This window comes from Saccopteryx bilineata, chromosome 2 (genome assembly GCF_036850765.1).
Source record: "Saccopteryx bilineata isolate mSacBil1 chromosome 2, mSacBil1_pri_phased_curated, whole genome shotgun sequence".
NCBI lineage: Eukaryota > Metazoa > Chordata > Mammalia > Chiroptera > Emballonuridae > Saccopteryx > Saccopteryx bilineata.
In genome coordinates, this window is record NC_089491.1 from 385339404 (window position 1) to 385366446 (window position 27043).

At 54.9% G+C, this 27043-nt stretch overlaps 2 protein-coding genes across 6 annotated transcripts; both read right to left on the reverse strand.

The window, feature by feature from the left end:
* Positions 1-1372: 1372 nt before the first annotated feature.
* On the reverse strand, positions 1373-12688 carry LOC136327156 (septin-4). 5 transcript variants are annotated; one of them, XM_066264058.1, is made up of 12 exons: positions 12431-12688; positions 7337-7630; positions 6879-6972; positions 6352-6438; positions 5749-5872; positions 3098-3232; positions 2867-2984; positions 2676-2777; positions 2380-2476; positions 2124-2286; positions 1866-1965; positions 1373-1596 (listed from the first exon to the last, which is right to left on the reverse strand). In XM_066264058.1, the coding sequence occupies exons 1-12, from the start codon at positions 12671-12673 to the stop codon at positions 1537-1539; spliced, it is 1617 nt and encodes a 538-aa protein (XP_066120155.1). In that variant the 5' UTR covers positions 12674-12688; the 3' UTR covers positions 1373-1536. The 5 variants fall into 5 exon arrangements, with proteins under 5 accessions (XP_066120155.1, XP_066120159.1, XP_066120156.1 ...); XM_066264062.1 differs by having other exon boundaries at positions 7587-7630; positions 12431-12512; XM_066264059.1 differs by lacking the exon at positions 12431-12688 and adding an exon at positions 9654-9800.
* Positions 12689-18996: 6308 nt separating this feature from the next.
* On the reverse strand, positions 18997-25664 carry LOC136322686 (uncharacterized). Its single transcript, XM_066254584.1, is given in 4 exon segments — positions 18997-19348; positions 23332-23398; positions 23401-23451; positions 24092-25664. Coding segments are annotated over 4 exon segments (2043 nt in total).
* Between the last annotated feature and the right edge of the window lie 1379 nt (positions 25665-27043).

The following is a 27043-nucleotide window of genomic DNA, read 5'->3' on the forward strand; positions in this document are numbered from 1 at the left end:
CTATGGGAGAGCAGTAAAAGGGGGACTGCTGGCTAAAGCTCCAGGGGCCGGAAGTGGGAGAGGCCTGTCGCCTACTGGTAGCGCAATTGGAGGCGGGGCCTTGTAGGGGCACGGGCCTTTACAGCCACTTCCGGTGACGACCCCGCCTTGGGAATGCTTCTGGAAAAGAGACCCCTATGGGGAACCTCAGTTTATCCATTTCCCGTTTTGGTCTCGCTGCTGTCGTCCAGTCCCAAAGCCGGAATGGGAGAAAAGACCCCGCAGGCTAAGAGAAGAACGAGGGCTGGGCCTGAGGCTCCGTCTCCGTCTTCTCCAACGGGCGGCGGCAGGGTTTTCCCTCTTCTGCGTCTTAACGGGATCCTCCGACCGTCACTTTTCATCGGCGAACCAGCCCTGCCGCCCTTCATGACCTGCGTGGTGCCGTCAGTCCTGGGTGAAGATCTCCTATGTGAGAGACCGGAGGCCTGGATCTGAGACTGCTCCTAGCGAGCCGCCACCTTCTAGTGTGGAAAGGGAGTGGGACGAGGACTCCCGAGAGCCAGGTTCGCTCCTCCCTTCCTCTCCTGGGGAGCCGGAGCAGACAGCGGGCCGGGTGGCCGCTGGAGGGCGCCGTGGCCCCGCGACACCACTAATCCTGACATGAAGTTTATTCAGTCTCCGTCGAGAGCTGGAGCTAGAAGAGGCCGGAATGCTTTACAGCCCTCGGAGCCAAAATGTTGTAACGTGTCTGCTTCTAGAACAAGGGGAACTTTTACTCCAGTTAGTAAATTCCAGGAACACAAGATTTCCTGTATTCACGGCTTTACGTCCAGCGTCTAGCTAGAACACGGTCTGCAACCTAGGAGATGCTTAATGAATATTTGTTAAATACTGAACCCTTCCAGGGCAGGTACTACTTTTTTCATCCCCAGCCTGTACTGTAGTGTTGGGTGCTTACAGAGATTTCAACACTTTCAATGCTCTTTATCACACGGGCTTCCTAGAGCGCAAAGCGTAATTCTGCATAGCCCTTTCCCCAAATCGAGGAACAGGAAGTCAGGAGGCTGCATGCCGTTGACACCATGTTTTCCTAAGGGCGAATATCATCAGATCCAAAACTTCTGTAGAAGTGAATATACTGTATGTGAAAAAAAATGAAGCGGCCCGGGCCCCAGATATAGAGGCAGGAGAGATATGGTCAGTAAAAAAGAGGGGTCAGACAGGATTCTGGGCAAGGACTGAACCCCATCAGGGGAGATTTCCCCCACTCCTCCTTTCTTACTGAAAGCCGTACAGACTAGCTCCCTCCTCCAGCAGCCTTTCAAAACTGGGTCCTAGGATCTTTTTGATCTCCATGAGGTCGTCAAGATACAGACAGACACGAGAAGCCACCTACATATTTGTTAAACTTTATTTCCTCTGAGTCTCTGGGGAGGCAGCAGGGATGTAAGGCGAAGTGGCAGTAGCTGCAGGGGCCTGAGCAGAGCTGGTGCTGGGAGGGGCCGGCGTGGGCAGGGTGACGAGGAGATTTATTAAATATCCGGGGTGGAACACCAGCTAATGGGTCTCCTTCATCTGTCTTTGGATCTTGTGCAGCATCTCCTGCATCCGCCGCAGCTGAAACAGGCACATGCATCAAAATGGGTACTTTCAGAGAGCCCTATAGTGTCAGGAAGTGTCCCCAAGCTCTAATCCTTTGAGCCAGAGGCTTGGTAGCCTAGGTGTATGATGGAGATCCTGGGTAGAACTACTAATCCACCAATCCTGGACTCAGATAGGCTCCAGAGCCAGGGGTCTTCCTATTCCCAAATTGAGAGATACTGAAGTCTATAATCAGCAGGGGACCTCCCAGGCTGTCAGCCCCTACCACCCCACACTGCTCTCACCTCCTCGTCTTTCTCTCGGATCAGCCTCTCAGTTTCTGGATCTGTCCCTTGTGGGACAGCAGGGATGGGAAAGTCAGTACCACTCTCTCGAGTCAGTTTGCTGAGGGAAAGGGGGAAAAGGGTTGGTAAGACTAGGGGGACCCCAACACCTGCTTGGATTGAGCCCAGAGCCTGTAGAAGAAAAAGGGAGAGCTGGGTCTCGCCCAAGGCTGTGCTTGGGGTCCCCCCTGCCAGCTGTGTCCTGGCTTTTGACCATACTTGCGATTCCGTTCTTTGACCACCAGGCGGGTCATGCTCTGGATACACTGTGCCCGGTAGTTCTCATAATGTGTCTCCCGCGTCACATCCTTTAAGTCCTGCATGTGAGTACGCACCAGCATTGTCCTCAGCTTCACAAAGTCGCAGTGCCCTGGGTTTTCCACTGTATAGCAAGGCTAGGGGTCAGCCAGGGGCATGGGTAAGGGAGAGCCACTGAGAGCAAGGAGGTACCCTGATCAGGAGCTCAGTGCTTTACCTTCCACGATGCCCCAAGGGTAGAGACGGCCCCTGACTCGTCGGCCTCTGGCCTCTACCACAGTGTTGCTGCCAATTACAGCAAATGGGATGCTTTCCTGGAAGAAGTTTGGGGTGTCTGTCAACAGCCCCCATCCTCACCTGTTTCTTTCCACCTATGTCTTCACCTTCTCCGCTTCACTCTAGGAAACCAGGGTCCTCTCCCACCCCAAACAGCCCACCCTTATATAGAATTCCACTTCTTCCTTCTGCCCAGAAGAAACAAGATGGGAAAGGGATGCCCTGGGGTGGCCCCACCTTTAGGGCTTGGTCCTGTAATTTGAAGTCTTCATCCTCATCAGAGTCACAGTCTGGGAACTGGTAGACCTTGATTCCAAAGTGCTCTATCTCCTCCCGGATCTGGCAAACACACGAGGGGCCCACAGTTCTGGGGACCCCGTCCTTTCCAGAGGCCCACCTGCTTCCCTCCCTGCACCGGACTCCCTCACTTTGCGTTTCTTGCGCTCCACTTCTGGAGCTGTCAGTGTGTCCGCCTTCGCCAAGACAGGCACGATGTTGACCCGCTGGTGCAGGGCCCTCATGAATTCAACATCCAGTGGCCGGAGGCTGGGGAACAGGAATCTGTGACCACCTGCTTGTGGCAGCCTTGCCCCTGGTGCTCTTGGCCTGTGCCCGTGGCAGCACCCGGTGGCGTCAGGAGCCTCAGGCTCGGACCATACCCGTGGCCGAAGGGTGAGATGAAGTACAGGCAGCAGTGCACCCGGTTGTCTTGGATGTTCTTGCGGTTCAGGCCGCTCTCATCTCGGAAATACTGCTCAAACTGCTGGTCGATGTATTCTGCCACAGGCCTCCAGCTGGGGCAGGGACAGACAAGCAGAGAAACTGTGACAGTGGCCGTTGCCCAGTGAGCTCTGAGACTGCAGAGTAGCTCCCGCCCTGAGCAGTGTTTGCAAGACTTGGTTATTCCCTGGCTTGCTTCACTACCTCTTCAGGGAGGCAGCTGTGGGACAGGGGGGCCGCTGACGTGTCCTGATGGGAAACCAGGCCAAGCCCACAGGCAGAGTTCAATAAATACTAGTCTGATGAGAGGGAAAGAGCCCCGATGACCAAACCAAGCAGTAAGGATAGGAAGGGGCCTGCAGGTGAACACCAGTTGGGGGAAGCCAAGGCAGCCCTAAGGTTCACGGTCCAGCCTCGGCCTTTGTTCATATGGTTCCACCCTCTCCAAACCCACTCCATCCTTCAAGGCCACATCCAAGAACCATCTCTTCCACCAAGTCTCCTTTATACCAATGCACATTGCTCACCCTTCTCTTCACAACACAGTCAGATAGATGGTAGGCAGGCAGGCAGGTAGGTAGATAAATAGATGATGATAGATAGATAGATATATAGATAGAAAAACTGAGGTTCTTCAATATTATTATAGAGAGATTATATATATATAACCTCACTGTGTGGTAAAGAGTGAGGTTATCTTAATGTGAACTTATCTGTCTATATATTTCTATCAAGACCCTCAATTTTCAAGTCCGTTGCTCTTCTGTTATCTAGTTGAATCCTCACTGATAGGTGCCCAGACAAGGGGACATTCTGAACATCATCTCTCATGTTATACATGAAGAATTAAATCCAGAGCAGCTAAGAGATTTGGTCCAGATCACCTTGGCTAGAAAATTCCCTCCCCACCGAGTCACTGGCCTTCTGTTACTCAGCTCGGTGTGTTTATCACTACACTGCCTGAGCCACTACTGTTCCCCAAGTGATACACGTATTAGAGAACCATTGCTCCCCACTGCCCTGCCATTAGGCTGTAAGCCTTTCAGGGACCAGGATCATGCATACTTGTTCTGCATCCCTTAAAATGTCCAGCACAGGCCAGACACCTAGTGTATGCTCAATAAATCCCCGCCGGTTGACTAAGTGAGTGTATGTGGAGGAGCACAGCAGACTGTGAGGTGCTGGGCACGTAAGATATTACTATGGGAGGTAAGAGGAGTGAAGTAGATTGAAGAGGGGATGACGCAGCAGGAACCAGGTGCTGGTTGAGGTTAGAGTTTCAGGGTCAGCCCCATTTGCTGAGAACTAGTCCTAGAGCAGGAAGGGTGATGGTGACATGGAGGCCTCCTCAGTCCACCAGGAATATTTGTAGAGACCACAAACATGTACTAGCACAGTGCTGTAGCAAACATGTGAGGAATAGCCCTTCCTTCCAGGCTTAGACTAGGAAGTCAAAGATGAACCAGTGTGCTGAGCCCGAAGTCACGTGTTGTAATGATAAAGCATGTAATGAAGGTTCAGAGCACAGAAAGGAACTGTAAGGGTCTGGTTAGTCCATGAAGCAATTATCCAGGGTCAGCTGCACAGGCAGCTGTGTAGCCACGCAGGGCCCTGTGTTCAGAACAGTCCACACTTGGTTTGAGTCACTGCTGTGACCATCTACAAGTTCTTAATAATTTTGAACAAGGAGCTGCAGGTTTTGATTCTACAGTGCAGTTATCATCTTAAAATTCATGAGCGTAATGTAAACAGCCCTTTACAGTGTTCGAGGCACATTTACACACATCATTCTAGGTGATTCTCAGATCAATGGGGTGGGGCAGTAAGGGCCAGTCTTTTTCAGCGGAAGACCCAGGAATGCAGTTGTTCGCTCAAGATCGTGCAGTTACTAAATGCTGGATTGAGATGTGAACACTGGCCTAGAGGCCTTAGCACTGCCCTGCCGGGCTTTTTCAACAGAGGCCCCGCCCTTTCTCCCATCTGGGCCATCCATTCTTCCCCTCATCTACTCACTTAGGTCTGACCATTATTCCTCCCATTGCTGCAAAGAAAAGCAGGGACAGTGGGGGTGAGGGACAGTGTGACAAAGCCACCCTCTCACTTGGCAGATAGCTTTGAGGGCATGTGGGGTTTAAACAAAGTTCCACTTTTTTCCCTTTGTCTCTTCTTTTCCCCTTCTATTTGCTCCTCCCTCGTTCAGCCTCACTTGTCTGTGGTGCCTAAAGCCTTGCAGTGAAAGGCAAGGGGAGGAGAGTGGTGCTGTTTATTGAGCACTTACTACGGGTCAGGCCCTGTTCGACATGTTTCGCCTCTGCCTTTTTGAGGCGCTTCTCTCTCATCTTCCGTCCTCATCCCCGCTGCAGAATTATAGGTCAGAGTCGGAAGGAACCTCAGAGATCTGCTGTTCCAATCCTCTGCCTCTCACTTTACAGAGGAGGCAGCTTCCAGCAAGGAGCAGTGCATGCTCAAGGTCACCAGCCTCTTCCCCCTCGACAGTTTTGAAGATGCCTGTGCCTGTGTGTGCCCTGGGCATGTGTATGGAAGGGTGGTAGGCAGGGAGGCTGCTGGGGCTGTGCTGGAGCGGACATACCACTCTGTGTTGTTGACTGCATCCCCGAAACCCGGCGTGTCCACAATGGTGAGCCGCAGCCTGACGCCCTTCTCTTCTATGTCCACTGCATGCTTAGTGATCTCCACAGTCTGCATGATCCGCTCTGGAGCAGGGGGAAACTGAGGCCAGGCCCAGAGCAAGGACCTGCCCCATCAGGACAGGCCGCCCACCCCAACCAGCCTGGCTGCCCAGACTGCCCCCTCCCACCCCAGGGCTGCCTGGGGGACTGTTCTCTGGGAACCAGCAAGGAGCACATTTCCCAACAGGAAATGCCGGTGGCCGTTGGCTCTGGCCCCAGCCTCTTGCTGCTCCCGGCTTTTTTCTTGGATTCCTGGAATCCTTTGGGGGTCAGAGGCTCACTCAAAGGGCAGGGTTCTGGTCTCTGCCCTGCCTCGGCACCCAAATCTTTAGGGAGCTGCCTGGTGGGCTGCCAGGCTAGACGGGCCTGTAGAGAGATGCTGTCAGTCTCTCTAGAAACCATGGTTTCCTGCATGCTGGGGAAGGCTCCATCCCCCAGACTCCGGAGCGAGTTTTTCCCAAGGCAGGTAGGGGGCCTGTCTTCATGCTCCCCCTTTTCCTCACCTTCAGCACTGAGGAGTTTCCGATCCCTGTACAGATCAGTGAGGAAGAGGCTATTGACAAGAGTGGACTTCCCCAGGCCAGACTCTCCTGACAAGGAAGACAGGACAAAAGCACCAAGTCAGAAGAGTAGACCTGCAGCCAAGAGGCCACCCCAGGAGACCAGGGTGTGAGGGAGCTGCTTCTTATTTAGTTAGCATGAGACCAACCAAACCATAGCATTCTGGAGCTGAAAGGAAGCAGAGAGAATAGCTTGTCCAGCCTTCTCATGTGAACGAGGCCCAGAGAGGGTGAGAGATAGCCCAAGGTCACCCAGAAAAAGGCAAATATAAGAAACCTATTGGTTCTTTGCACCACTTAGCTGGCGTGCACACTTTGGGGCCCCCATGGCGCCAAGTTATTTTGCAAAAAGGGATAGCTGCTTGCTGCTTCCTCCTTCCCTAGCCATACCCCCTCCCCACATATACATCATTCCCACCTGAGGCACCCCATTAAGCACCCCAACCCAGCCCAACGCTGCCCCTGCCTACCTGCCACCATGAGGGTAAAGTCAAAGCCTTTCTTCACAGACTTTCGGTGAACTTGATTGGGGAGGGTCGCAAAGCCCACATACTCCTTGTCATCCTAGTGTATAAGGAGTCAGAGAACATTAGGGCGAGAGGCAGGAGGGGCCCCAGGACCCACCACGGGCCTTCTACCTCTGTCCGAGGTCTTTGCCCAGCCTTAGGGGAGCAGTGCCAGACACCTGAGGCCCCATCTGGGGCCACCAGCTGGCCTCCCGCTTCCACTGATGCGGTCAGTTTCCAAGGCACAGCTGGGGCCAACACAGGAGAGAGAGATGCCCCGGCTCAACATGCACGAACACGTGTGCACGTGCACACATATACACGTGCCCATCCACGCACATCCACTCAGGCTCTCTCTGCTCCCTCCCTGGGTCTTCCTGCATCAGCCCAAGGAAAAGTAAGGACAGGGCTGATGGCTCTACCTCGGAGGAGTCATAGGGATCAAGCCTGCCCCACGGGCTGCGGGGCCGGGCCGAGGGGCTGAGAGGGGCAGAGGCCGAGAAGCACTGCTGGCTGTCAGAGGGCTGGGGCCACAGGGGGGGTCTGAGCTCCAGGTCATCCTCGTAGAGGTCGGGGGCCTGGGGCCTTGGCTTGGGAACTTGGGGCCGGGACACCCAGGTCTTGGCCTCTGGTTGGTGGCAGCTCTCGTCCCCTGGGAAATCCTTCACGAACTTGTTCAGTTCTGCATCATCCTTGTCCTCCAGGAAGCGTTTGATCTGAGGGTTGGGGGTGGGGCGGGGTAGGTGGGCAGGTGGCAGGAAGGGAAGAAGGAAGGAGGAACACAGGAGAAGGCAAGAGGGAGAAAGGAAAGCGCTGGTGGTTAGAAGGGAAGGAAACTGCGCTAGCAACCAAGCCAAAGCAAGTGCTCCCCGTGCCCCTCGCCTGCTCACACAGGTCAGGTGCCTGGAGGGCCCGGGCTCCAGGAGCTGCCTGGGCAACCCGAAGCCTAGAAATGGCAAATGGGAACCCAGCAGCTCCAGCCCCTGTACCCCCTCTCAGTGGGGTGCTGGTTGAGGCTGCCCTTCCTGGGATCTGGCCAAGCTGGGGGCCAAGGACTACCCCAAAGGCCAGAAAGTCAGACTGAATGAGAGGCGGCAGACAGAGGCATTAGAGCTGAGGAGAGAAAGGGGCGCTGGATTCCAGGAGAGTGCCCAGACTCAGACGGGGTAGGGACAGAGGGGAGAAGGGGAGAGAGAAGGGAGCTGCCTGACCTTCAACCAAGAACCAGCAGGGGGCTCCGTGCCTCCTGCCTCAGCGGCTCAGGGCACAGGGGCTGAGGTGCAGACTCCCCCGGGAGTGCTCACTCCCCAGGGCTGACTGCCCAAGCTCAGCACAGCCAAGCAGACTCCCGTACCCAGACAGTGAGCCGCACCAGAGCCAGAGCCTGGGCCCTGGGGAGAAGGGCCAACCTGCTGATGGACGTTGTGCAGGTGGAGGGGAGCTGGGAGGGGCTGGTGATGTAGGGCAGGAGGACACTGGCCTCCAGAGCTGCGGACAGCCCCAGCTGGGAGGGGCCTACAGGAGGAAGCACCCCTCAGTTGCCCCTTGTCCTCACAGTCTGGAGCTGGGTTTTCGGAGGCCATCTGCTCTGAACTAGAAACCACAGGGGTGGCAGGCTGGCTCCTGAGTAGAGACTGGTTCCAGCCCATCTCCATCTTGGATGAGAGGCCACGCCCCTCACTCACCCTCAGCTCTAGACCCGAATCCTTCCACTCTCCTTTGGGGGGCAGCCCCCTTTGTGGTGTGCCTGGCGGTGCTGGGCTCAGCTTGCCTCACAGTGGCCACGTGCTACCCCCGGACAATGGACAAGGGCCGGCTTCAGAGGCTGGCTCACCCTGTGGGAATGGCCAAGCCAGTGGGGGCTACCCAGGACCACTGTGGGGTCCCGGCCAGGGTCCGGGGGAGGTCAGATGGTCACAGTGCTCCTGCAGGTCCCTGGTTCACAAAGGGGAGGGCTGAGGGGTGGCATGCCCACTGCCAGGCTTATGCTAGAGGGGAGGGACTGAGATAGGGAGGTGAGAGGGACAGGTCCCTCAGAGCTACGTCCAGGCTGTCACCATACTGCCTATAGACACAGTCTCCAGGCCTTGCCCAGATGGGGGAGGAAAAGAGGCCCTTGAGCCCAAAACTGGACCCAGCAGGTGGGGGCCTAGTGACCAGAAGAGGCTGTCCTGAGGCAAGCCTGACCTTACAGACTTTTCTCACCCACATTCTTTGTCGAGTCCAGTGGGGTGACCATACATTCCAGCTTTTGCTTATTGTCCAATGATCAACTGTGTCCCTTCCCAATCTCAAAAGTGTCCCAGCTTGGACGATGAATTATATGGCGGTAGAGAAGGGATGGGGCTGGTGGCTATAGTCTGGGGAATTCCAGGAAATCTCGCCCTCTGGACAACCCCATAGTGGCCCAGCAGCTGGTCTGGGCTTCAGCTAAGGGTGGGAGAGGACTGTGCTCCACCTGGCTCCCCTAGGAGCCCTGAACAGAGGGGAGGGCGAGGGAAGGCACTGATGGAGACCCTACCCCCACTCTCCAGCAGAGCTGCAGGAATCCAGCACCATTCTCCCTGCCAGCCCTGGCTACTCTGCAGCATGGAGCCCACAGGGGGCTTCTCCTCCTGTCTGTCCTTCTCCACCCCTGGCTCTGCAGTGACCAAACCATTTTCTGACTTTGAGCCCTAATTCCAGCCAAGGCCGGGGAAGACAGGTCGGGTCCACCCATTCCCCAGAGCAACACCTTACCCCAGCTTCGGCCCTGTCCTCAGGGACAGAACTGCCTCCACATCCCATTGAAAGGTCCATGTCCCACGCTTCAGACTCCCTGTCGGCAAGCTCTAGGTCTAATTTTATTTGCCACGCAAAGTTCCTCACACACAGATACAGCCTGGTCTTGATGCTCTTGTTGTAATCCGGAGTCCAGGCTTGCTCCTTTCCTTTCTGTGTGACCCCCACTCCACCCCCGTCTCTGTCAGGGGCCAAAAAAGCCTGTGGAATGTCCTTCCCCATCCCTCCTCCTCCCCTCCCTTGGCTCCCACCCTCCAAGGACAGCTCAGCTGCAGCGGGATCACTGGGCTTCTCCGCAGCTCCTTCCTCTTCTGATTGGCTGCCCCCTGAGGCCTGTCCTCTGCCTACCCTGGTGGGCACAGCAGCAGCCTCCCCCGCCTGTCTGCAGCACAAGATCTGGAGCTGCTTGGCCCCTCCTGTTAACCCCCAAGGACACCAAGACCTGTCAGAGGGTTGGGAGCTGTCCCCAAGGTGACCTGTCCCATCAGTACATGAGACTGGCTACCCAAGCGACTCCACTCCCAGCGGATTCCAATCTCTCTCTTTCAGCTTAACTTGAAGCAGTGCTGAAGCAGCATGAGATGCCCTATAACCCCAGTCATAGGTTCTCGTGGAAGCCGACCCAGTTTTCTTTCCAAGTGTCCCTTTGTGTTTTCCCAGCAAAGAACCCCACTCTCTTCAGAAATCTGCCCCTAGATTTTCCTGCAGAGAGCCCCACAGGGACTCCTCCAACCCAAGGATACCTGACCTCTGACTCATGGGAACCTGTGTCACTTCCATCTCTTGCAGAGAGTCAGTGAGGGCGCTGCTAGCCCTTGGCCTGAGGGGCATGAGTTCAGGCCCAGGGGAGGCTGGCATCCCAGTGGCTTCTGTTGCCAATTAGGTGGGAGACAGACTAAGCGGTCTGGCCGGGAGTGTGCGGGCCAGCACTCTACAGGAGTCAGGAGCCCAGTGTTTCTGGTTTGGCCAGAAACACCTTTTGTGATTCTGACTAGTGTTTTCATTTCGGGGCCTTAATGTTCAATTGTGAATGGCCCTTCCTGGACTCCCAGGAAGGCTAGGGAGAGAACCACTCCCAGATGACAGACACCTCACATGCTTTGAACCTGAGGAGGGTGCCTCACAAGTCCCAGGATGGTTCTGAACGTTGGCCTGCCACTCTTTCTGCATGCGAATTAAAACGCCTGGGGCTCCTGGGCTGGGGAACTCTCCCCACTGGTCTCCTTTCACAAAGAGACCCTGACAGAGGAGTGTGGCTTGATATGAACCAGTCTAAGGACTGGGCTGGCTTGGTGGCAGGGGCCACAGACTGAGGACTCTGGTGGCAGTGGGGTGTCTTTAATTAGAGAGGAACAGGGTGGCCTCAGCCGAGTTATAAGCACGAAGACCTCAGCTGAACTGAACTTAGTGTGTGGCAGAAAAAGCCCCTCTTGGCCTCCGCTGGGCTTGGCACGAGGGACAAGCAGTGCTCCCCCCCCAGGCTTCCATCTCCGGGACAATCAGTCTGTCCATCCCCATGTGGGGAGGAGGATGGAAGCAGGGATAAAGACAGGCACCACATGGCCTCTCCCAGGAACCCCCCTTTGAGGAAGGTCACAGGGTCACCAAGACTTCCTGGCCAAGACTTGGGCCTCCGCCTGGACACAGCTTGAGAGACAAGAGCCCAAAAGATTGTCCTTTCCAGACCCAGAAACTTCTGATTCCATGGGGCCCGGGGAGCTCCCTTCTGGAGGCTGCCCACAGTCAACATCCTGCCCCCCAGGCTGGTCACGGATCTCCGCCTGCTGGAAACAGCCCCTGCCTCCTAACGTGGAGGGCAAAGGTTGGGGGGCTTCCAGACTGGGAGGAGAAGCTGGCACTGGGCCTGGAGGCCCTGACACCTGGCATAGTGTTTGTGGTAGGCTCTGGCAACAATGGCAGGAGGAGAGATGGCCAAACATCCAAACTTCCTACCTGGGAGCCTCCAGGGAGGCTGGCTGGGGTTCTGGCTCCTCCTCCCACTACAGGCAGGTGGCAGGAATGAGTCTCCCCCAACCCCCACCACTGCAGAGGGACCTGGTGGTGGTGGGGGTTAGGATGCTGCAGGAAGCAGCTTTCCCATGGTTCCTTTCTAAGAGGCACAGGGCTATAGCTGATCCTGCATACATGGTGGGCTGGACTTCCCTCTGCCAGCCGGCCCTGGGAAGATGGCCCTGTGGGACGGGCCTAGGTGCTGCCCCTTGCCAGGCTTTGGGAAGGCGGGCCCACGCGTCTCTCACCATACCTCTTGGGGAGGCAGGCACTGTTTATGGGCCTCTTCTGTGTTTTCCAAAGGAAGTTGGTGCTGGTCCCTGAGCTTAGGGTAGGTGGGTGAGGAAGGTTCACCCAGATAACAGCTAACCCACTCAAGGACAGGGACCCTCCCTCCGATCATCGCTGACGCGCCCTCCCAGGCACAACAAGGGCGTATTTGCCGGCGCACCCCAAACCCCAGCATGGACTCACCCCTTCGTCTAAAATCAGGGGTAACAACCCGGGGGTTGGGGCCCGCTTCTAGCTGCTGAGATCAGAAATAGAAACTTGGGAACGGCGACACAGCAGTGCTCGCCTGTGCCCACTGCCGGCGACAGCGCCTCCTGACCGGCACATCCAGGGCTGCGGCGCCGCGGGTCCCCGCGAGCCGCCCGGGAGCCGCAGGCCCTGCGCGCCCCGGCCCTGCCCCGCGCCCCCAACCCCGCCCCCGCCCCCGGCCTTACCATGACTGCGGCCGGGGCAGGGCCAGCTCTGCCTGGACAGCGCCCGAGGGACCCGCGGCGGAGCTGCGCGCCGACCTCGCTGCACCGCCGGCCCCCGCCCGCCGCCCCGAGTGCGGACAGGCCGGGGGCGGGGCCCGGGGCGGGGCGAGCCAGCCCGAGGCGGGGTCTGCACCTCGGTGAAGTGGGTAGGGAGGTGAGGGCGCGCGCAGGGCAGGGGGCGGCCAGTCTGGGGACAGCCAGCATGAGGCGAGTCTTGCAGCCTGCGACTCCCGGAGGAGCAGGGTTTGAAAAGGCGCTCGGGACAATGCTGTATTGTCACCTGGCTCGTCCTTACTCAGCTCGGGACACCTAAAGGATGGCCTCGGGGCAGCTCCTCAGTCCCAGGGCCTGCGCCAGATCCCAAAGAAGAAGAAAGGGCCACCTGGCATCCCCAGGAGAAGCCTCTGGAAGGGGGGGGGGTTGCTCCATGCGTTGGAGAGAAACCATTAGCTCCCCCAGAGTCCTCGAGGTTTGCGGGAAGCGAATCCTACTGATGTCCAAGTTACTGATTATCCACACCCCCTCCACACCTCCTCAGGTGGAATAGCAGACATTCTCCATCTCCACCCAAGCTGTGAGGAGGGGACAGCAGGTGCCCTTTGTGCAGGACCCTGGATTAAAGATGAAAGAGGATTTGCTGCATAAATTACCCAGGGATCATCTGCAGGAGAGCGGCCTTGCCTGTGGCGGAGGAAAGTGGGGTGGTCCCCAGAGAGACCGGCCCAGGCACGCTGGGCAGGCAGGTGAGAGGCTGTGGGCATAGATGCCCTAGCAGTTTTAGAGGCATCAGGGGCTCAGAGTCTCAGCAGCAGTCTGGGGGGAGACCTTAGGGGTGGGGAGTTGGTGGGGATTTCCTGAGCTAATACAGGTCTGAGCTGGTCAGGTTTCTATGGAAGTTTCTAGAAGCATGCCCCTCCCTGGCTCCCAAGAGCCCCCCGCCCCACACACAGCAGGCTTACTGGACTAAATACACTTTGGACAAAACTGAAGCCCACAGTCACAGCCCTATTAGTAGAAGCGCTAGAGGTCTGCCTACCCTATTTCGGTAGGATCTGTGACCCTGTGGCCATAGCTGGGATCAGTTAAAACTCATCAGATGGAGGGAGGGGGCCTGGGTAGGCAGAGGAGGTCCCGCTCAGAAAACCAGGGGCTGCTATTGGAGATGGTAGTGGGTATCCGACACAGGTAGGCTGCGGGATGGAAGGGGCGTTGGTGCATAAAGAAATCAGTTCACTGACCAGGCGGTGGCACAGTGGTTAGAGCGTCAGACTGGGATGCAGAGGACCTAGGTTCGAGACCCCGAGGTCGCCAGCTTGAGCGCAGGCTCATCTGGTTTGAGCAAAAGCTCACCAGCTTGGACCCAAGGTCGCTGGCTTGAGCAAGGGGTTACTCGGTCTGCTGTAGCCCCACGGTCAAGGCACATATGAGAAAGCAATCAATGAACAACTAAGGTCTCGCAACAAGAAATCAGTTCATGCAGAGGAACCTTTCTAGCTGGGTGACCTCGCTTCACCTCTCTGAGTCTCAATTTCTACACCTGAAAATGAGGGGATTAAACCAGGCTAAGAGTCAGCAGCTTGGCTTCAGTGAGGCTGAGAAAGTCTCCGGGAAAAGGTCTAGGAGAGATCAGGAGATCTGAAGCTGTCCTCAGGAAAACAAAGACATAAAGAAGTTTCTTTAGAAAGAAACCAAAGGCTATTGGAAGTCTGAAGCAGCAGCAGCAGCTGCTGTCATCGGATCCAGATGTCAGACTTGGGCTATATACAAAGCCCCACTATTGAGAACTAGCTGGAGGCCGCTAGTGCTCACACACACCCATAAAACTACCTCCTGGGTGCTGCCACCAGCACGGCCAGGGCTGGGGTGCTGGGCCCAGGGGAGAAAGCCTACGTCAGTGGAGAAAGTTCCCAGCACAAAGCCTTGTTTTCTACAATCATAACATCCCTCCTTCCCCCAATCCCGGCTGCAGTCCAAGTGTGGACACAGACCGTCTCAGCAGGCTATGCGGCTAGCTCGCCCTCAGCTGCGGCTGGAATCCCAGCTCTGTGCTGGCACCTGCTGCCCAGGCCCCAGAGAGTCCTGTGTGTCCTGCGGCACGTTGGAGCCAACTTGCTTTGAGGGAAGGGAGGCCCCAAGAGAGGCCTGGGACCAGAGAACTCATCCCTAAGCCAAGAATCCTGAGGTCTCGATGGTCAGTCTCTTTGCAATCACCGCACCACAGGCCCGACATGAGGCATGCTGGGCGAAATAGAAGCTGCAGACAGACTGTGAGTCATTCCGCATGAGCAGACCCCCTCATGCCAACCCTGCAACATGAGGGACCTCTGAGAGAACGTGGCCATGTCGGTTTTGGCGATTACTGCACTCCCCGCAAGCCCCTCCCCCTCCCTGGGGCTGTTTCCCTCCTTGTGTTGGTGCAGGGAGAGTCTGACACCTACCTGGTCAGAAGCAGGACTCAGATACAGCAGCCCTCTGTGAAAGTCACTGAGTTCTGAGCGCCTGCTCCACCTCCAGCCATCAGGTGGCCTGCCCAAGCTCCCCTCAGTGCCTTTTGGCTCTTGGAGCTCTGGTTCTCCCTTACCGTCCAACATCGCTCCAGGCACTGATGTCCTTGACTAGAGCACCATTTCCCTGGCACTGCCGGGGTGGGGGATTCAAGCCAGAGGTCTGAGGAGTGGACACTTAGCTTGGCACAGAGGGTGCCTCTTTTGGGAAACTTAGACCAGCAACCACAGCTCTAGCCTGCTGTCCTGGGCTCTCTCTGCTCGGGTTAGACCAAGACGGTCTACATGGAAAACCTCCTGGCCCCTCCACTGGCTCTCTCCTGCCCTCCCATCAGTGAAGGTTGCATAGCAGAATTAGACAAGAATGCTGCACTTGGCCCTGCCAAGGTTACGGGTTCGATCCCCGGTCAGGGCACACACAAGAATCAACCAATGAATGCATAAATTGGTGGAACAACAAATAGATGTTTCTCTTTCTCCCCCCACTTCTTTAACACCTTTTAAGTAATTAATTAATTTTTAAAAGAGTGATTAATTACCACAGGGAATCAGGATTTCAGAGCTGCATGACTAGCAAAGGCCACTTTGCCTCTCAGTAGCAGCTTTCCTTACGTGGTACAAGAACTAATCGTGCTTCCCTCCCCCCAGAGGTGAGGAGGCACTGGTGACATGGTCCGAGAGCCCTGCAGAGCAGACCAGAAGGCTATCGTCGGGGTACATGCTGCTAAGCGAGCACGGAAGGCTAGCATGGGGTTGTGTCTTTCAAAGAAAACTTAGCCAGTCTGTCCAGCAAGGTCTGTACAAAGGCAAGAAACCAAAATAACCTGAGCCCTACTCCTCCCCTTCTGCTCCTCGGAGCCCCATGATCCGGGGACACTGGCAGGTGTGGGGTGTGGGTGGCAAGGCCAGGGACTGCTGTGTTTCCTGGCACCTGCTGAATGGCTGCAGTTCGGAACTGGCAGGATGCTAGAAGGCAGCGGAGGGCCCTTCCAACCCCGTCTCAACAGCAGGCAGGGCACAGCTCAGGGAGAGAAAGGATGCCACCACGCCCTGGAGTCTGAGTCCCTGAAGGACCCCCTGACCTCCGAACCGCTGACTATCTCGTGTGACCAAACCTCACTGACCCTAACAATGGCCTTTCCATGTCCAGGCAGTGAGTTCCCGAGGTGGTTACACTGAGCTGGACTTTGTCTCCCTGACCCTCACCTCCGAGTGCCTCCATGCCAGAAGCTTTGCTCACCCACTTCACTGGACTGTGCTTTGTCCTGGGATGCCCACACCCTCTCAAGTGACCCATCTGTATACTTTTCTCTCTCAAACCAACAACAAGCCCCTCAAGAACAGGGACTATGTCTTTTATTTTAACCTCTATTCAATTCAGTGAATGAGGGATGTGATGTCTGCTTGGGTGAGTGACCAGGCCTCTGCCCCCAGGAGACATCTGATCAATATGGATCGACGAGAAGGATTCATTGATTAGTTTTCCACTCTGATTGTGCAGCACAGACAAGCCTGGAGGCTCTGGGCTGCTTTGACCCACAGCCTGCCCTTCATTCTGGCTGCTTACCAGCTCACACCCATCTCCCAGCCTCCCTCCCTGTCCCCATGCGGGGTGCAGGGACACAGATGTTACCCCCACCGAAGCCTTGCTCTTTGCCATCCTAGATCTCTGAAGGTGCTGCTGAACTAGGGAGAAATTATTTCCCAGGAAGACCAGGCTACGGAAGAAGGGTCTCTACACCCCATCTGAACCCTTGAGGCGGGGCGCTCCCTCAACTGCTCCCAGATTTAATGAGCCAGCTCTGAGCCTGTTTCTTCCCCAAACGGGGAGAAAAAAGTCTGCCTCATCGGGGTGCTCTGAAGGCTCACTAAGGCAACACATCTAGGATGGAATAATCACTGCAATGAGTGGTAGCTATCATCTTAGCTAACAAGAAAATGATCAATACCGAAGCAGCAACTGCCAACGGTGACGATTTCAAGTGCCTCCTCTCCAAAGGACTGGCCGTGTGCAGGGTGTTGGGTGTGCAGCCATGGGAGAAGAGCCTCAGACTGGAGTGATGCGGGAGCCACCACACTGCCACCCACTGCGCAGTCGGCTTCTCCAGCTAGACACCTCTCCGTCTTTAGAAAACAGGTCTTGGTTTGGGACTCACTGAGCCGGATTCTGAAAAGCAGCCACTGTGGAGGCTCCTGGAGCTCAATGACCTTGCCTGCGGTGGGTGTGCCAGGAAATGACCGTGGCTGGCCTGGCCCTCCCACCTACAGGGCAGAGCGGCCTTCTCAGGAACTGCCTGGCGTTCCGTGCCCCCTCCAGGCCTGCACGCAGGCCGGCTCCCAGCCCCTGGGCTACAGCTGTCCCGGGCTCTCCTTCCATGGCAGCTGGCCCGCGGCAGCTGAGCAGGGAAGGCTGAGGGACACGGTCACTTCCGCCACTCCTTACTCTGGCTGAGCAGCTGTCAGGGGGCTTCTCTGTCACAGGGCTGCTCCCTCCCCCAAGCATGCACTCTGCCCTCTGCAGCCAAGCTCCCTAATCTAGACAGGCCCCCGTTTCTCCTCTTACTTGAAAGAAACCCCTCCATTTCAAACATCACGAATCTGCCCTGAAAGACCTAATGTTGGAGATGGTTCCAGGCAGAGAACCAAGTAGCTTCTGGACATACACGAAAAAGTCCAGAATGGATGTGCTAGCATCTTCCCTACGTTGGAACCACTGTGGGCAGAACAGAGAGCTCAGGGCTTCCTGTTCCCCACCACACCTGGGGGGGGCAGCTTCTCCTGCCCGCTTCTACAGGCAGCGCAGACATCTGCCCAGGTGGCAGGGCATCAGTACTCCTCTGCCTGGGGGTTCCGGTGGCCCCTACTGACCCGCACCGCAGCCCAGCCTGTCCGTCCGAGGGTGACCAATCGCCCTGGGCTGCCCAGGACTAGGGAGTTCTCAGGGCGCTACTCCTTGCAGATCCAGAATCAAAAGAGTCCTGGGAAAAGCCAGATGAGGTGGTCACCTTAGCCTGTCCCCAGAACGGCAAGCCTGGGCTGGAGGTCACCAGCCTCCCATCCTGGTCTGGACTTGACTGCCTGTGGTGACTGGAAACGAACAAGGTGCCATCTGACAGGAGAAGCAGCTGTGGAGTGGGGCCAAGCTGCCACGAGAGGCCTCCTGGGGTGCCCTGTCCCATTTCCGGCATCTCTGCCTCATTCTTTCAACAATTCCCTCTCCTCTCAACTATGAGTGTCTGTACAAAGCGAGAGAAAAGGAGAGGAGTGGGGAAGATGGCTCCAGGGCTCCTTCCTGAGACCACATCCCAGGCTCTGTTCAGGTCCCCATGGATGCGGAGCCGCTGTGTTCCTCCCTGCCCTGGAGTTGTCTACACAGCCTCCATGGGCAAACCAGCCCTGTGGCCTGGAGCCAACAGGAGGTTAGCTGAACCATCCCCAGAGGCCAAAGGACATGGCACCCTACAGACGCTGAAGTCCGCCTTCAGTATCACCGAGCCAGCCTCCTCTGGTTCCTGGCCTGTTTTCCAGAGTTGGTTTCTTGCATAATTGATAGAGATAGCAGGAAGTAAGCCACCTTGTCCACTGACAGCCTGAGAAGCCACATCCAAGGACAAGTAGGTTGGGTGCCCTGAGGACACGGGATCTTGGGGCTAGGGTCTCCCATCCCATCATGAGTGTGGTAGCCTCTCCCATCAAGAGCTATTTTAGTCTGTAGAATCCCCAATGGTTGTGTGAGAGGACAGCTCCCACTGACCACACAGAGCACCCTTAGGACCTTCCTGTTGAGCTTTGGCTAGTTCTGATATAAAACAACAACAACAAAAAGAAAACATCAAGAATGTGTCCCTCAATATACTACAACCTCCTCTGCAAAGACTCTGGCCCCTGTCCCAATCCAAGGATGAGGAGCATCTGTCCAGCTGACCCCTTAGACAGGAGGGCCTGGAGAGCTGCGGGAGGAGACTGACACATAGACACGAGCTGAATTGTGCTCTGTCACTGGCTGTGGACCCTGAAGGGCACTTAGAGCTCAACAGCAAACATGCTGCCGTCCACGAGCCGGGCGCTGTGGCCAGGACACCAGAGAGTTTCTGCTGGGAACGGGGTCTGGAAGACTCCACAGTCAACCACGCCCAGATCAGAGGCACCAGAGGTCCTGGACACCAGCACCAGGGAGTCTCTGTCCTGGGACCGCCCAGGGGCCCCGTAGCCTAGGGAGGCTGGGGAAGGCCCAGCTCTCTCCCTGTGTGAGGACAGTACCTGGCCCGCCTCCATGCCACTCCCCTCCAGAGCCGAGAAGAGCAGCAGGCCCAGCTGCCTGCCAGTCTTCCCTTCCCGGCTTCGGGCGGCTCTGCTGCTGAGCAGGGCTGGAGGGCTGCAAGCACCCAGACAGGATAAGGTCTATTTTGGGAAGGAGCTGTCCTGCTGCCAAGGCGTTTGACTTCCTAAACTCAAACAAGATGGGGGAGAACAGGGAGGAACTTGCTCAATCAAAAAACATCATATCCTGAGATAGGGGAAATACCCTTCCCGAAGGTATAGATTTGCTTCAAGGGCTGAGCAAGAGGCTAGCTGTTAAGATCCTCCCCCTGGCTTTGGGAAGTCGAGGGTACCCTGAGCCCATCAAATTCCCGGCGCGGCCTGACCTGTGGTGGCGCAGTGGATAGAGCGTCGACCTGGAAATGCTGAGGTCGCCGGTTCGAAACCCTAGGCTTGCCTGGTCAAGGCACATATGGGAGTTGATGCTTCCAGCTCCTCCCCCCTTCTCTCTCTCTGTCTTTCTCTCCTCTCTCTCCCTCTCTGTCTCTCTCCTCTCTAAAAATAAATAAAATAAAAAAAAAATTAAAAAAAAAAAATTCCTGGCTCAATCCCTCTCTCCTAGGAGCACCTATTGCGACTGTTGCATTGATTTGGACAGTTGAGCACAGACCACTTCATACTGTGTTTCCTGCTCATGCCTTCTCTGCCCGTCCAGATGGTTAAGTTTCTCAAGGCCGAAGAACAGGTGTGCTATTTGGCCTCAACGCTCCCCCAGTAGTGCCTAGCAGAGTGCTAGGCATCCAAATAAAAATTGTTTGTGGCCTGACCAGGCGGTGGCGCAGTGGGTAAAGCGTTGGACTGGGATGCGGAAGATCCAGGTTCGAGACCCCGAGGTCACCAGCTTGAGTGCAGGCTCATCTGGTTTGAGCAAAAAACTCACCAGCTTGAACCCAACGTAGCTGGCTCAAGCAAGGGGTTACTCGGTCTGCTGAAGGCCCGCAGTCAAGGCATGTATGAGAAAGCAATCAATGAACAACTAAGGTGTTGCAACACACAATGAAAAACTAATAATTGATGCTTCTCATCTCTCCGTTCCTGTCTGTCTGTCCCTGTTTATCCCTCTCTCTGACTCTCTCTCTGTCTCTATAAAAAGAAAAAAAAATGTTTGTGGAAGGAAGAGAGAGAAGGAGGAAAGAAAGGAGAGAGAAAGGGAGGAAGAGAAGGACTTACTGTCTTGCACTGAGATAATCTCTAAAAGTAGCTGCACCCCCACAGCGGGGCTCACGGACCAGGGCTGGAGAAGCCGCGGCAGAGGGGCGGCAGCCGCACTTGGACCAACTCCTGGGCAGCTGTCCCAGTCTGAGCACGGGCTGTCCTGCCTGCCACCCCGCCTTTCATCTGTAGTCTACTGTCCACCCTGGGCTTGCCCATGGGTGAGCCCCATTAGAGGCCGTGTTAGGCTTTGGCTGAGAAAGAGAGATGGCATGAGACAGAATGGAGGTAGGAAGAGCTTAAACTATCTCACCAAACATGGGCCAAGAACTAGACTACTTATGGGAACCAGGCACTATGAAATCAGGGCACTGCCAAATTCAGGACACAGGGCTGCTGAGAGCAGAGTTCACCTTGTGGCTCTCCAAGGTGAGGACTCAAATAGTGTGTAACCCAGAAAAGTGTCCCCTTTCTGAAGTGCCCTAGGCTGGAGAGGGGAGAGCTAAGTGGGGACCAATCCGACCATGGCTTCCCAGACAGCCTTCCCTGTTGGCAGGATTCATCATTTGCCAAAAGGTCTCTACTCTTTCTTTCCAAGGCTGCAACTAGCTCATAGCACCCGCCTGCAAATTCCCCTCTAGGGAGGTGCGGCCCCATCAGAGCGCTACTTGGCGAGTGGCACTCCGGCTGGATTTCAGCCCCCGCCGGCCTTTTCTGCCAGGTGCCCTTGTGCAGTGAACAACCTGCCAACAGCAGGGAGCAGCTCTGACTCCCTCCACACCTGCTGTCATCAGAGGGCCAGGCAGGGCCTTGGATGGGGGGAGCACCAGTGACCGAAGTCACTTTCCAGGGGCCCTCTTACCTCCTCATCTGCCACCATGGAGAAGTAGAAGCCAGGCGTTCCCAGAGGGCAGCACATGGAAATCAGAGAGTGCCGACAGGAGAGGAAAGAGACAATTTTACTACAAATGGGCAGACCCTGGCCCAAGTCCCCTTCTCATGCCAGTTGCCCAAATAACAAGAGCTAGTATTTACTGCGTGTTTGCCATGGCCAGGCACCGTACCATGCTAAGTGTTTTACATGTGATAGCTTGGTCAGTCCCCACAAGAACCTTCAAAGGAAGCCATTGTTCCCATTAAGAGATAGGAAAACTAATGATCACAGAGGTAAATACTTACCCATGTCATAATTAGAAAATAGTGGGCACAGGGCTCAAACCCAAAACATACCTCTGGAATCCATACTTGACTAAACCTCTACCGTGTCCAGCCTTGCTCCCTCTGCGGGGCAGGGCTGCCCGTCTCTGCTGAGGCCCACGCTGGTTGGGATCGGACTGCGTTCCCAGAGCTCTCTTTCCTAGGAACTTCCTCATCCAGAGCCCTGGCCTCCCTCGTTCTCACAGGCTTGGAACATGTTTTGGACCCCAGTGCTTGAAGCAGAAACTCCTTGCCGCTAACATGCAGGTCTAAGGGATGGTCCTTGCCTTCCCTCCCACCAGAGAAGCCAAGATACAAGGGGATGAGGGGGTCACCAGGCCCCGATGACCCTTCTCTTAAGGACCTTAGAGTTGGCCACGGGACCCACTGACGGCCTCCAGGCGGAGGCCCAGACATCCCTGCAGATCCCACTGGGCAACAGCTAGTAAGTCCCTCCCAGGTCTTAGAATAGGGGTGTGAGGAGGGTTCTGAGCCTCCAGAGGGACACATGACGAAACCCCTCAACCTGACTGTGTGGGCTTAGCCCTGAGGAAGGCTCTGAAGCAGGCAGTCTGTTTTGGGGGGCTTGTTTGTACAGCACATGGTAGGTAAGATCAGCTAAGGCTTTTTTATTTTCTCAAAGACAGAGAGGGATAGACAGGGACAGACAGACAGGAACGAAGAGATGAGAAGCATCAATCATCAGTTTTCCGGTGCGACACCTTAGTTGTTCATGGATTGCTTTCTATATGTGCCTTAAGTGCGGGCCTTCAGCAGACCAAGTAACACCTTGCTCGAGCCAGCAACCTTGGGTTCAAGCTGGTGAGCTTTTGCTCAAACCAGATGAGCCCGTGCTCAAGCTGGTGACCTCGAGGTCTCGAACCTGGGTCCTCGGCATCCCAGTCCGACACTCTATCCACTGCGCCACCACCTGGTCAGGTGCTAAGGCTTTTATTAAAGGCTACAGGCTTAAACTGTTCTCCAGTCCAGAAGTGACTTTCCCATTAAAAGGAGACTCTTAAAAACAAAAAAGGGCCTGACCAGGTGGTGGTGCAGTGGATAGAGTGTCGGATTGGGATGTGGAGGACCCAAGTTCGAGACCTCGAGGTCGCCAGCTTGAGCACGGGCTCATCTGGTTTGAGCAAAGCTCACCAGCTTGGACCCAAGGTCGCTGGCTTGAGCAAGAGGTTACTCAGTCTGCTGAAGGCCCGCGGTCAAGGTACATATGAGAAAGCAATCAATGAACAACTAAGGTGTCACAACAAAAAACTGATGATTGATGCTTCTCATCTCTCTCCGTTCCTGTCTGTCTGTCCCAATCTATCCCTCTCTCTGATTCTCTCTAAAAAAAAAGAAAAGAAAAAGGTTCCAGCCTGGCCTGTGGTGGTGCAGTGGATAAAGTGTTGACCTGGAGCGCTGAGGTTGCCGGTTCAAAACCCTAGGCTTGCCGGGTCAATACACAATTAAGGTGAAGCAACTATGAGTTAATACTTCTCGTTCTGCGCCCCTCCCCCACCCTGCCTCTCTTCTCTATAAAATCAATAAATAAAATCCTTTTAAAAAAATAAAAAAGTTTCCAAATCCCAAAGGAATAATTAATAGTAGAATTTTAGTCAATAAGTTCCTCTGCTCCTTCAAGCCAAAACCCCAGCGAGAACCACATCTTAACAGACCCAGCTCTGTGCACACGTCAAGGCTGCCCTCCCGCCTCTCCTCCTGCCTCCCAGACCCCCACAGTGGACCCAGAGGGGGGAAGGCACAGACCTTTGAGCCACCAGATGACACGATTGCACATTTCCTCAGACACATCTGAAAGGAACAGAGATTTGTGCTTTTTTCTGCAGAACACACGTTCCCTTCCCCCCACTCCTTAACGGCTCCCTTTCCAGACTCCATGTTTCTCCACCCCAAGTGCCCTCAGCCTTTGATCCTCTCCAAAAAGCCCCTCCAGTCCAGGACTGTCACATTCCCTCTCTTCCTGTCCCTGCGCAGCTGTGAGAGCCTTTCCCCTATGGGAAGACTTAAGTCTCAGCTCATCTATGCCCCGCCTCCTCCCCTTTGTTGCCACCGGGATAGTTGCCTGAGGACCTCATCCTCTTTTCTAGCCCTTACCGGCCTCACCCCAGCTCAGTCCTTCACGTCCACTCTCAGGAAGCAGCTTCCCCACCCTGCAAACCACTTTCTACTACCTTCCATTGAAAGGTTAAGCAGCGTTGCCTGGAAGAGTCAATGCCTGACGCCGACCCAAGCATCGTCATCAATGTCATTAGCTTGGAGTTCAGAGAAGCTGGCAGGGAAGGAATGGAGCAGTGGGCTTAAGGGTGGGTCTAGCTTGGGCACTGGCAGGAGAGCAGCTCCGAGGCCCAAAATGAAGGTGGGGGGCCTCCCCTGCCCACGCCCCACCTCACTACATCGGGGTGGCACCTGGGCAGTCTGCTTCTTCACATACCCAAGAAGAAAGCACTAAACCTTTGAATGGGTGGTTTGGAGGTGTACTTGGGGGCCTGTGGCACTTCCCTCAGTGGCGCCCGGCTTGGAGGCTCCTTTGATAATTGTGGAGACGGTGGTGATGCTGGTACCGGTGGTGGTAACAGACGTGTCTTCTCTCTCTGGAACATCAGGTCCTCACAGAGAGGGCTTGAGTCCATTTCAAAAAAGGGCATTGAATAGTCTACGGGAGAGGGGGATTCAGGCTCGTAATCAGGTGTTGTTGGCCGGCTTTGGGGCATCTCAACCTCAGTATTGAGTAAGGCCCACCATGAGGACTCAGGTCCGTACCTAGGTAAGGACCGCGGGGGTAAGGGCCGAGGGGTCAGTTCTACTTTTGCATGAACAGAGGAACCTTGGGAGGATTCTGGATACTTGAGTATGGATCCTGGGGACGTGCAGACATTTTCTGAGGATCTTTGAGTGGACTGCTTATAGACAGGCTTGGGAGAGGTAACAGGCAGTGCTTGAGATGTCGCACAGTGAGCTAACGGTGCCGAATGTACTTCTGAGATGGTGACTCGGCGGCGGACCTCTCCATTTCTTCGCACTGAGGACTTCACGTTGGCGTCCACTTCTGATGACATTAAGACTTTTGCTGAGGGCTTGGTTTCGGTGTGGCCTGAATCCCTGAGGGAAGACTCAGGCTCTGTGTGCATAGGAACTCGGTATCTACTATCCCAGTCCTTAAGGACAGAGAGCACAAGGTCAGATTCCACGTCCTTGTTCCTATGCAAGGCCTTGGGTTCTGCAGAAATTGAGCTTTGACGACCTACTTCAGACTCTTGGCCAGGGAGCCTTCTCTGAGCTGTCCGAGAGTCCGCAAAGATGTGGCTGCTGCCGTGTTCTGGGCTCGAAGGTTTTCTTGGAGATCTTATCTCAGCAGCAGTTACACTTTTGCGGACAGGCTCAGTTTGGACTGCTTCATCTTTTGGGTAAACCGAAGTCTTACGGGGAACTCGGACCCCTTGTGGGTACTGCACCTTGGAGGGTGGGTCTTCTTGGAAGGTTTGTATGTTACCTTTCTGGTCTATAAAACTCAACTGGTGAGAGGATTTGGGGTCTGCGACTGAGTGACGATTACGCCCTGACTTGCTCTCACCCCATCTTCGTGTTGATTCCTCTCTGACTGGACTAATGTTCCGCTGCATCTGAGAAGCAGGGGAAGCTGGTGTGTGGGTCTGCTGGATCTTTCGCTGAAGAGAGGAATGGCGGTACGCTTCTGACTTTGATCGGTTCTCGGTTCCTCTAGGGATGGGCGTTCCAGAGACGCTGGGTCCTGCTTGGAGGGAGAAAGAGCGATGATAGTCTGACGAAGAGGGAATGATGGAATGCGTAAGGTCTGATCTTCGATGCCCCGAAGGGCTAACAGAGCCTGCAGCAGTTCGCGGGGTTGAAGCAGGAATGGATGCACGTCCTCGCTGAGGGGTTGTGTTAGTAATCTCAGCCCCTTTCGGTGCTGAAACTGTTACCCTGGACCCAACTTTATTTGTCTTGACCTCTTGATAGAGGCTGCCCCTCTGGTGTGAACCCATACTTTACCAGCTGGCTTATATTCAGGATCCTAATGAAGCCTGAATATTTACCCTCAGTTTTAAAAGCTGCTGTTCTTGCATTCCCACAAAAGTGGCTGTTGTTGTCCTAAGAGGTGTCTCAAATAGTCCCCTTAGCTACCTGCCTGGTGATGTCATAAAGGAAGGAGCTTCCTATGAAATATCCTGGCATGTGACCACAATTCTTCAGAGAATCTCAAGCAGTAACTGCAAGGAAGTTGGATTTGTCTTTGGAGTTGACAACACCAAGGCTTTGGCCAAGTTCTTAGCAAAACCAGGATTCTGTGATGTACATGGAAGGCCCCATACCCTCCCTGACTCTCCCTAGATTCCAAGAATTCTCAGAGACTCATCCAGGGAAGGAATCAGCCCGAATACCCTATTACGGAAAGGCTACTCACATCAATCACACTGTTAGCCCTAGTCTTAATAAGGTGCAAGGTCCAAATCTGTCCCAACTTGGTTTGGAACTGCACTGTAAACAAGTCAAAAATAGGGTCCAACCTTTTCCAGGTGCCATGGGTGGTTTGGTTGACCCTGGGGTAAAATTCCAAGGTCACAAATTCTCACATTTTTTTTTAATTTATTTTTTAACAGAGACAGAGAGAGAAAGTCAGAGAGAGGGATAGATAGGGACAGACAGACAGGAATAGAGAGAGATGAGAAGCATCAATCATCAGAGGTTTTTTTGTTGCGACACCTTAGTTGTTCATTGATTGCTTTCTCATATGTGCCTTGACCGCGGGCCTTCAGCAGACCGAGTCACTCCTTGCTCAAGCCAGCGACCTTGGGTCCAAGCTGGTCAGCTTTGCCCAAACCAGATGAGCCCGCGCTTAAGCTGGTGACCTCGGGGTCTCGAACCTAGGTCTTTCCTCATCCCAGTTCGACACTCTATCCACTGCGCCACCGCCTGGTCAGGCTCTCACATTCTTATATCAGGAGTAAGAACAGAATTGTAGAAATGATTTGGAATTAAGTCACTCGTTTCAATTATAAGTGACGACTTGTGCACCTTGGATAAGTTACTTGGCTTGCCTGAGCCTTGGGTTCTTCATCTGGAAACCACTGTCCAGTAGGTGGGTGTCACAATAAATTCTAGTGTCCTTTCTTGTGATCCTCTCCTCTCAACTCTCTTAATCAGCTGGACTCGGGTGATTCCTGGGTTTGAAGTGACTTTCCAATGTAGATGACCATTTTGAACAAGTGAGACACTGTCATCTTTCTCTCCCTTTCACAGGCTTCTCTCTGTGTCTCTCTGTCTCTGTCAGACATAGACCATTCTACATCCGACATTTCACTGCTGACTCTGAAGGGTCATCACAGTCACAGCCTGGTCAGATTCATTGTTTCTGAATCTTTAT

Bases quoted from the DNA above. Each gene is read 5' to 3' on its own strand.
- LOC136327156 (XM_066264058.1), bottom strand. From the start codon at position 12,673: ATGCTGGCTGTCCCCAGACTGGCCGCCCCCTGCCCTGCGCGCGCCCTC. The intron at 3,233-5,748 runs GTATGTCCGCTC...TCCCTGCCCCAG, and splicing joins GCAGTCAACAACACAGAGTG to CTGGAGGCCTGTGGCAGAAT. The intron at 2,477-2,675 runs GTGGGGCCACCC...AACTTCTTCCAG, and splicing joins TACAGGACCAAGCCCTAAAG to GAAAGCATCCCATTTGCTGT.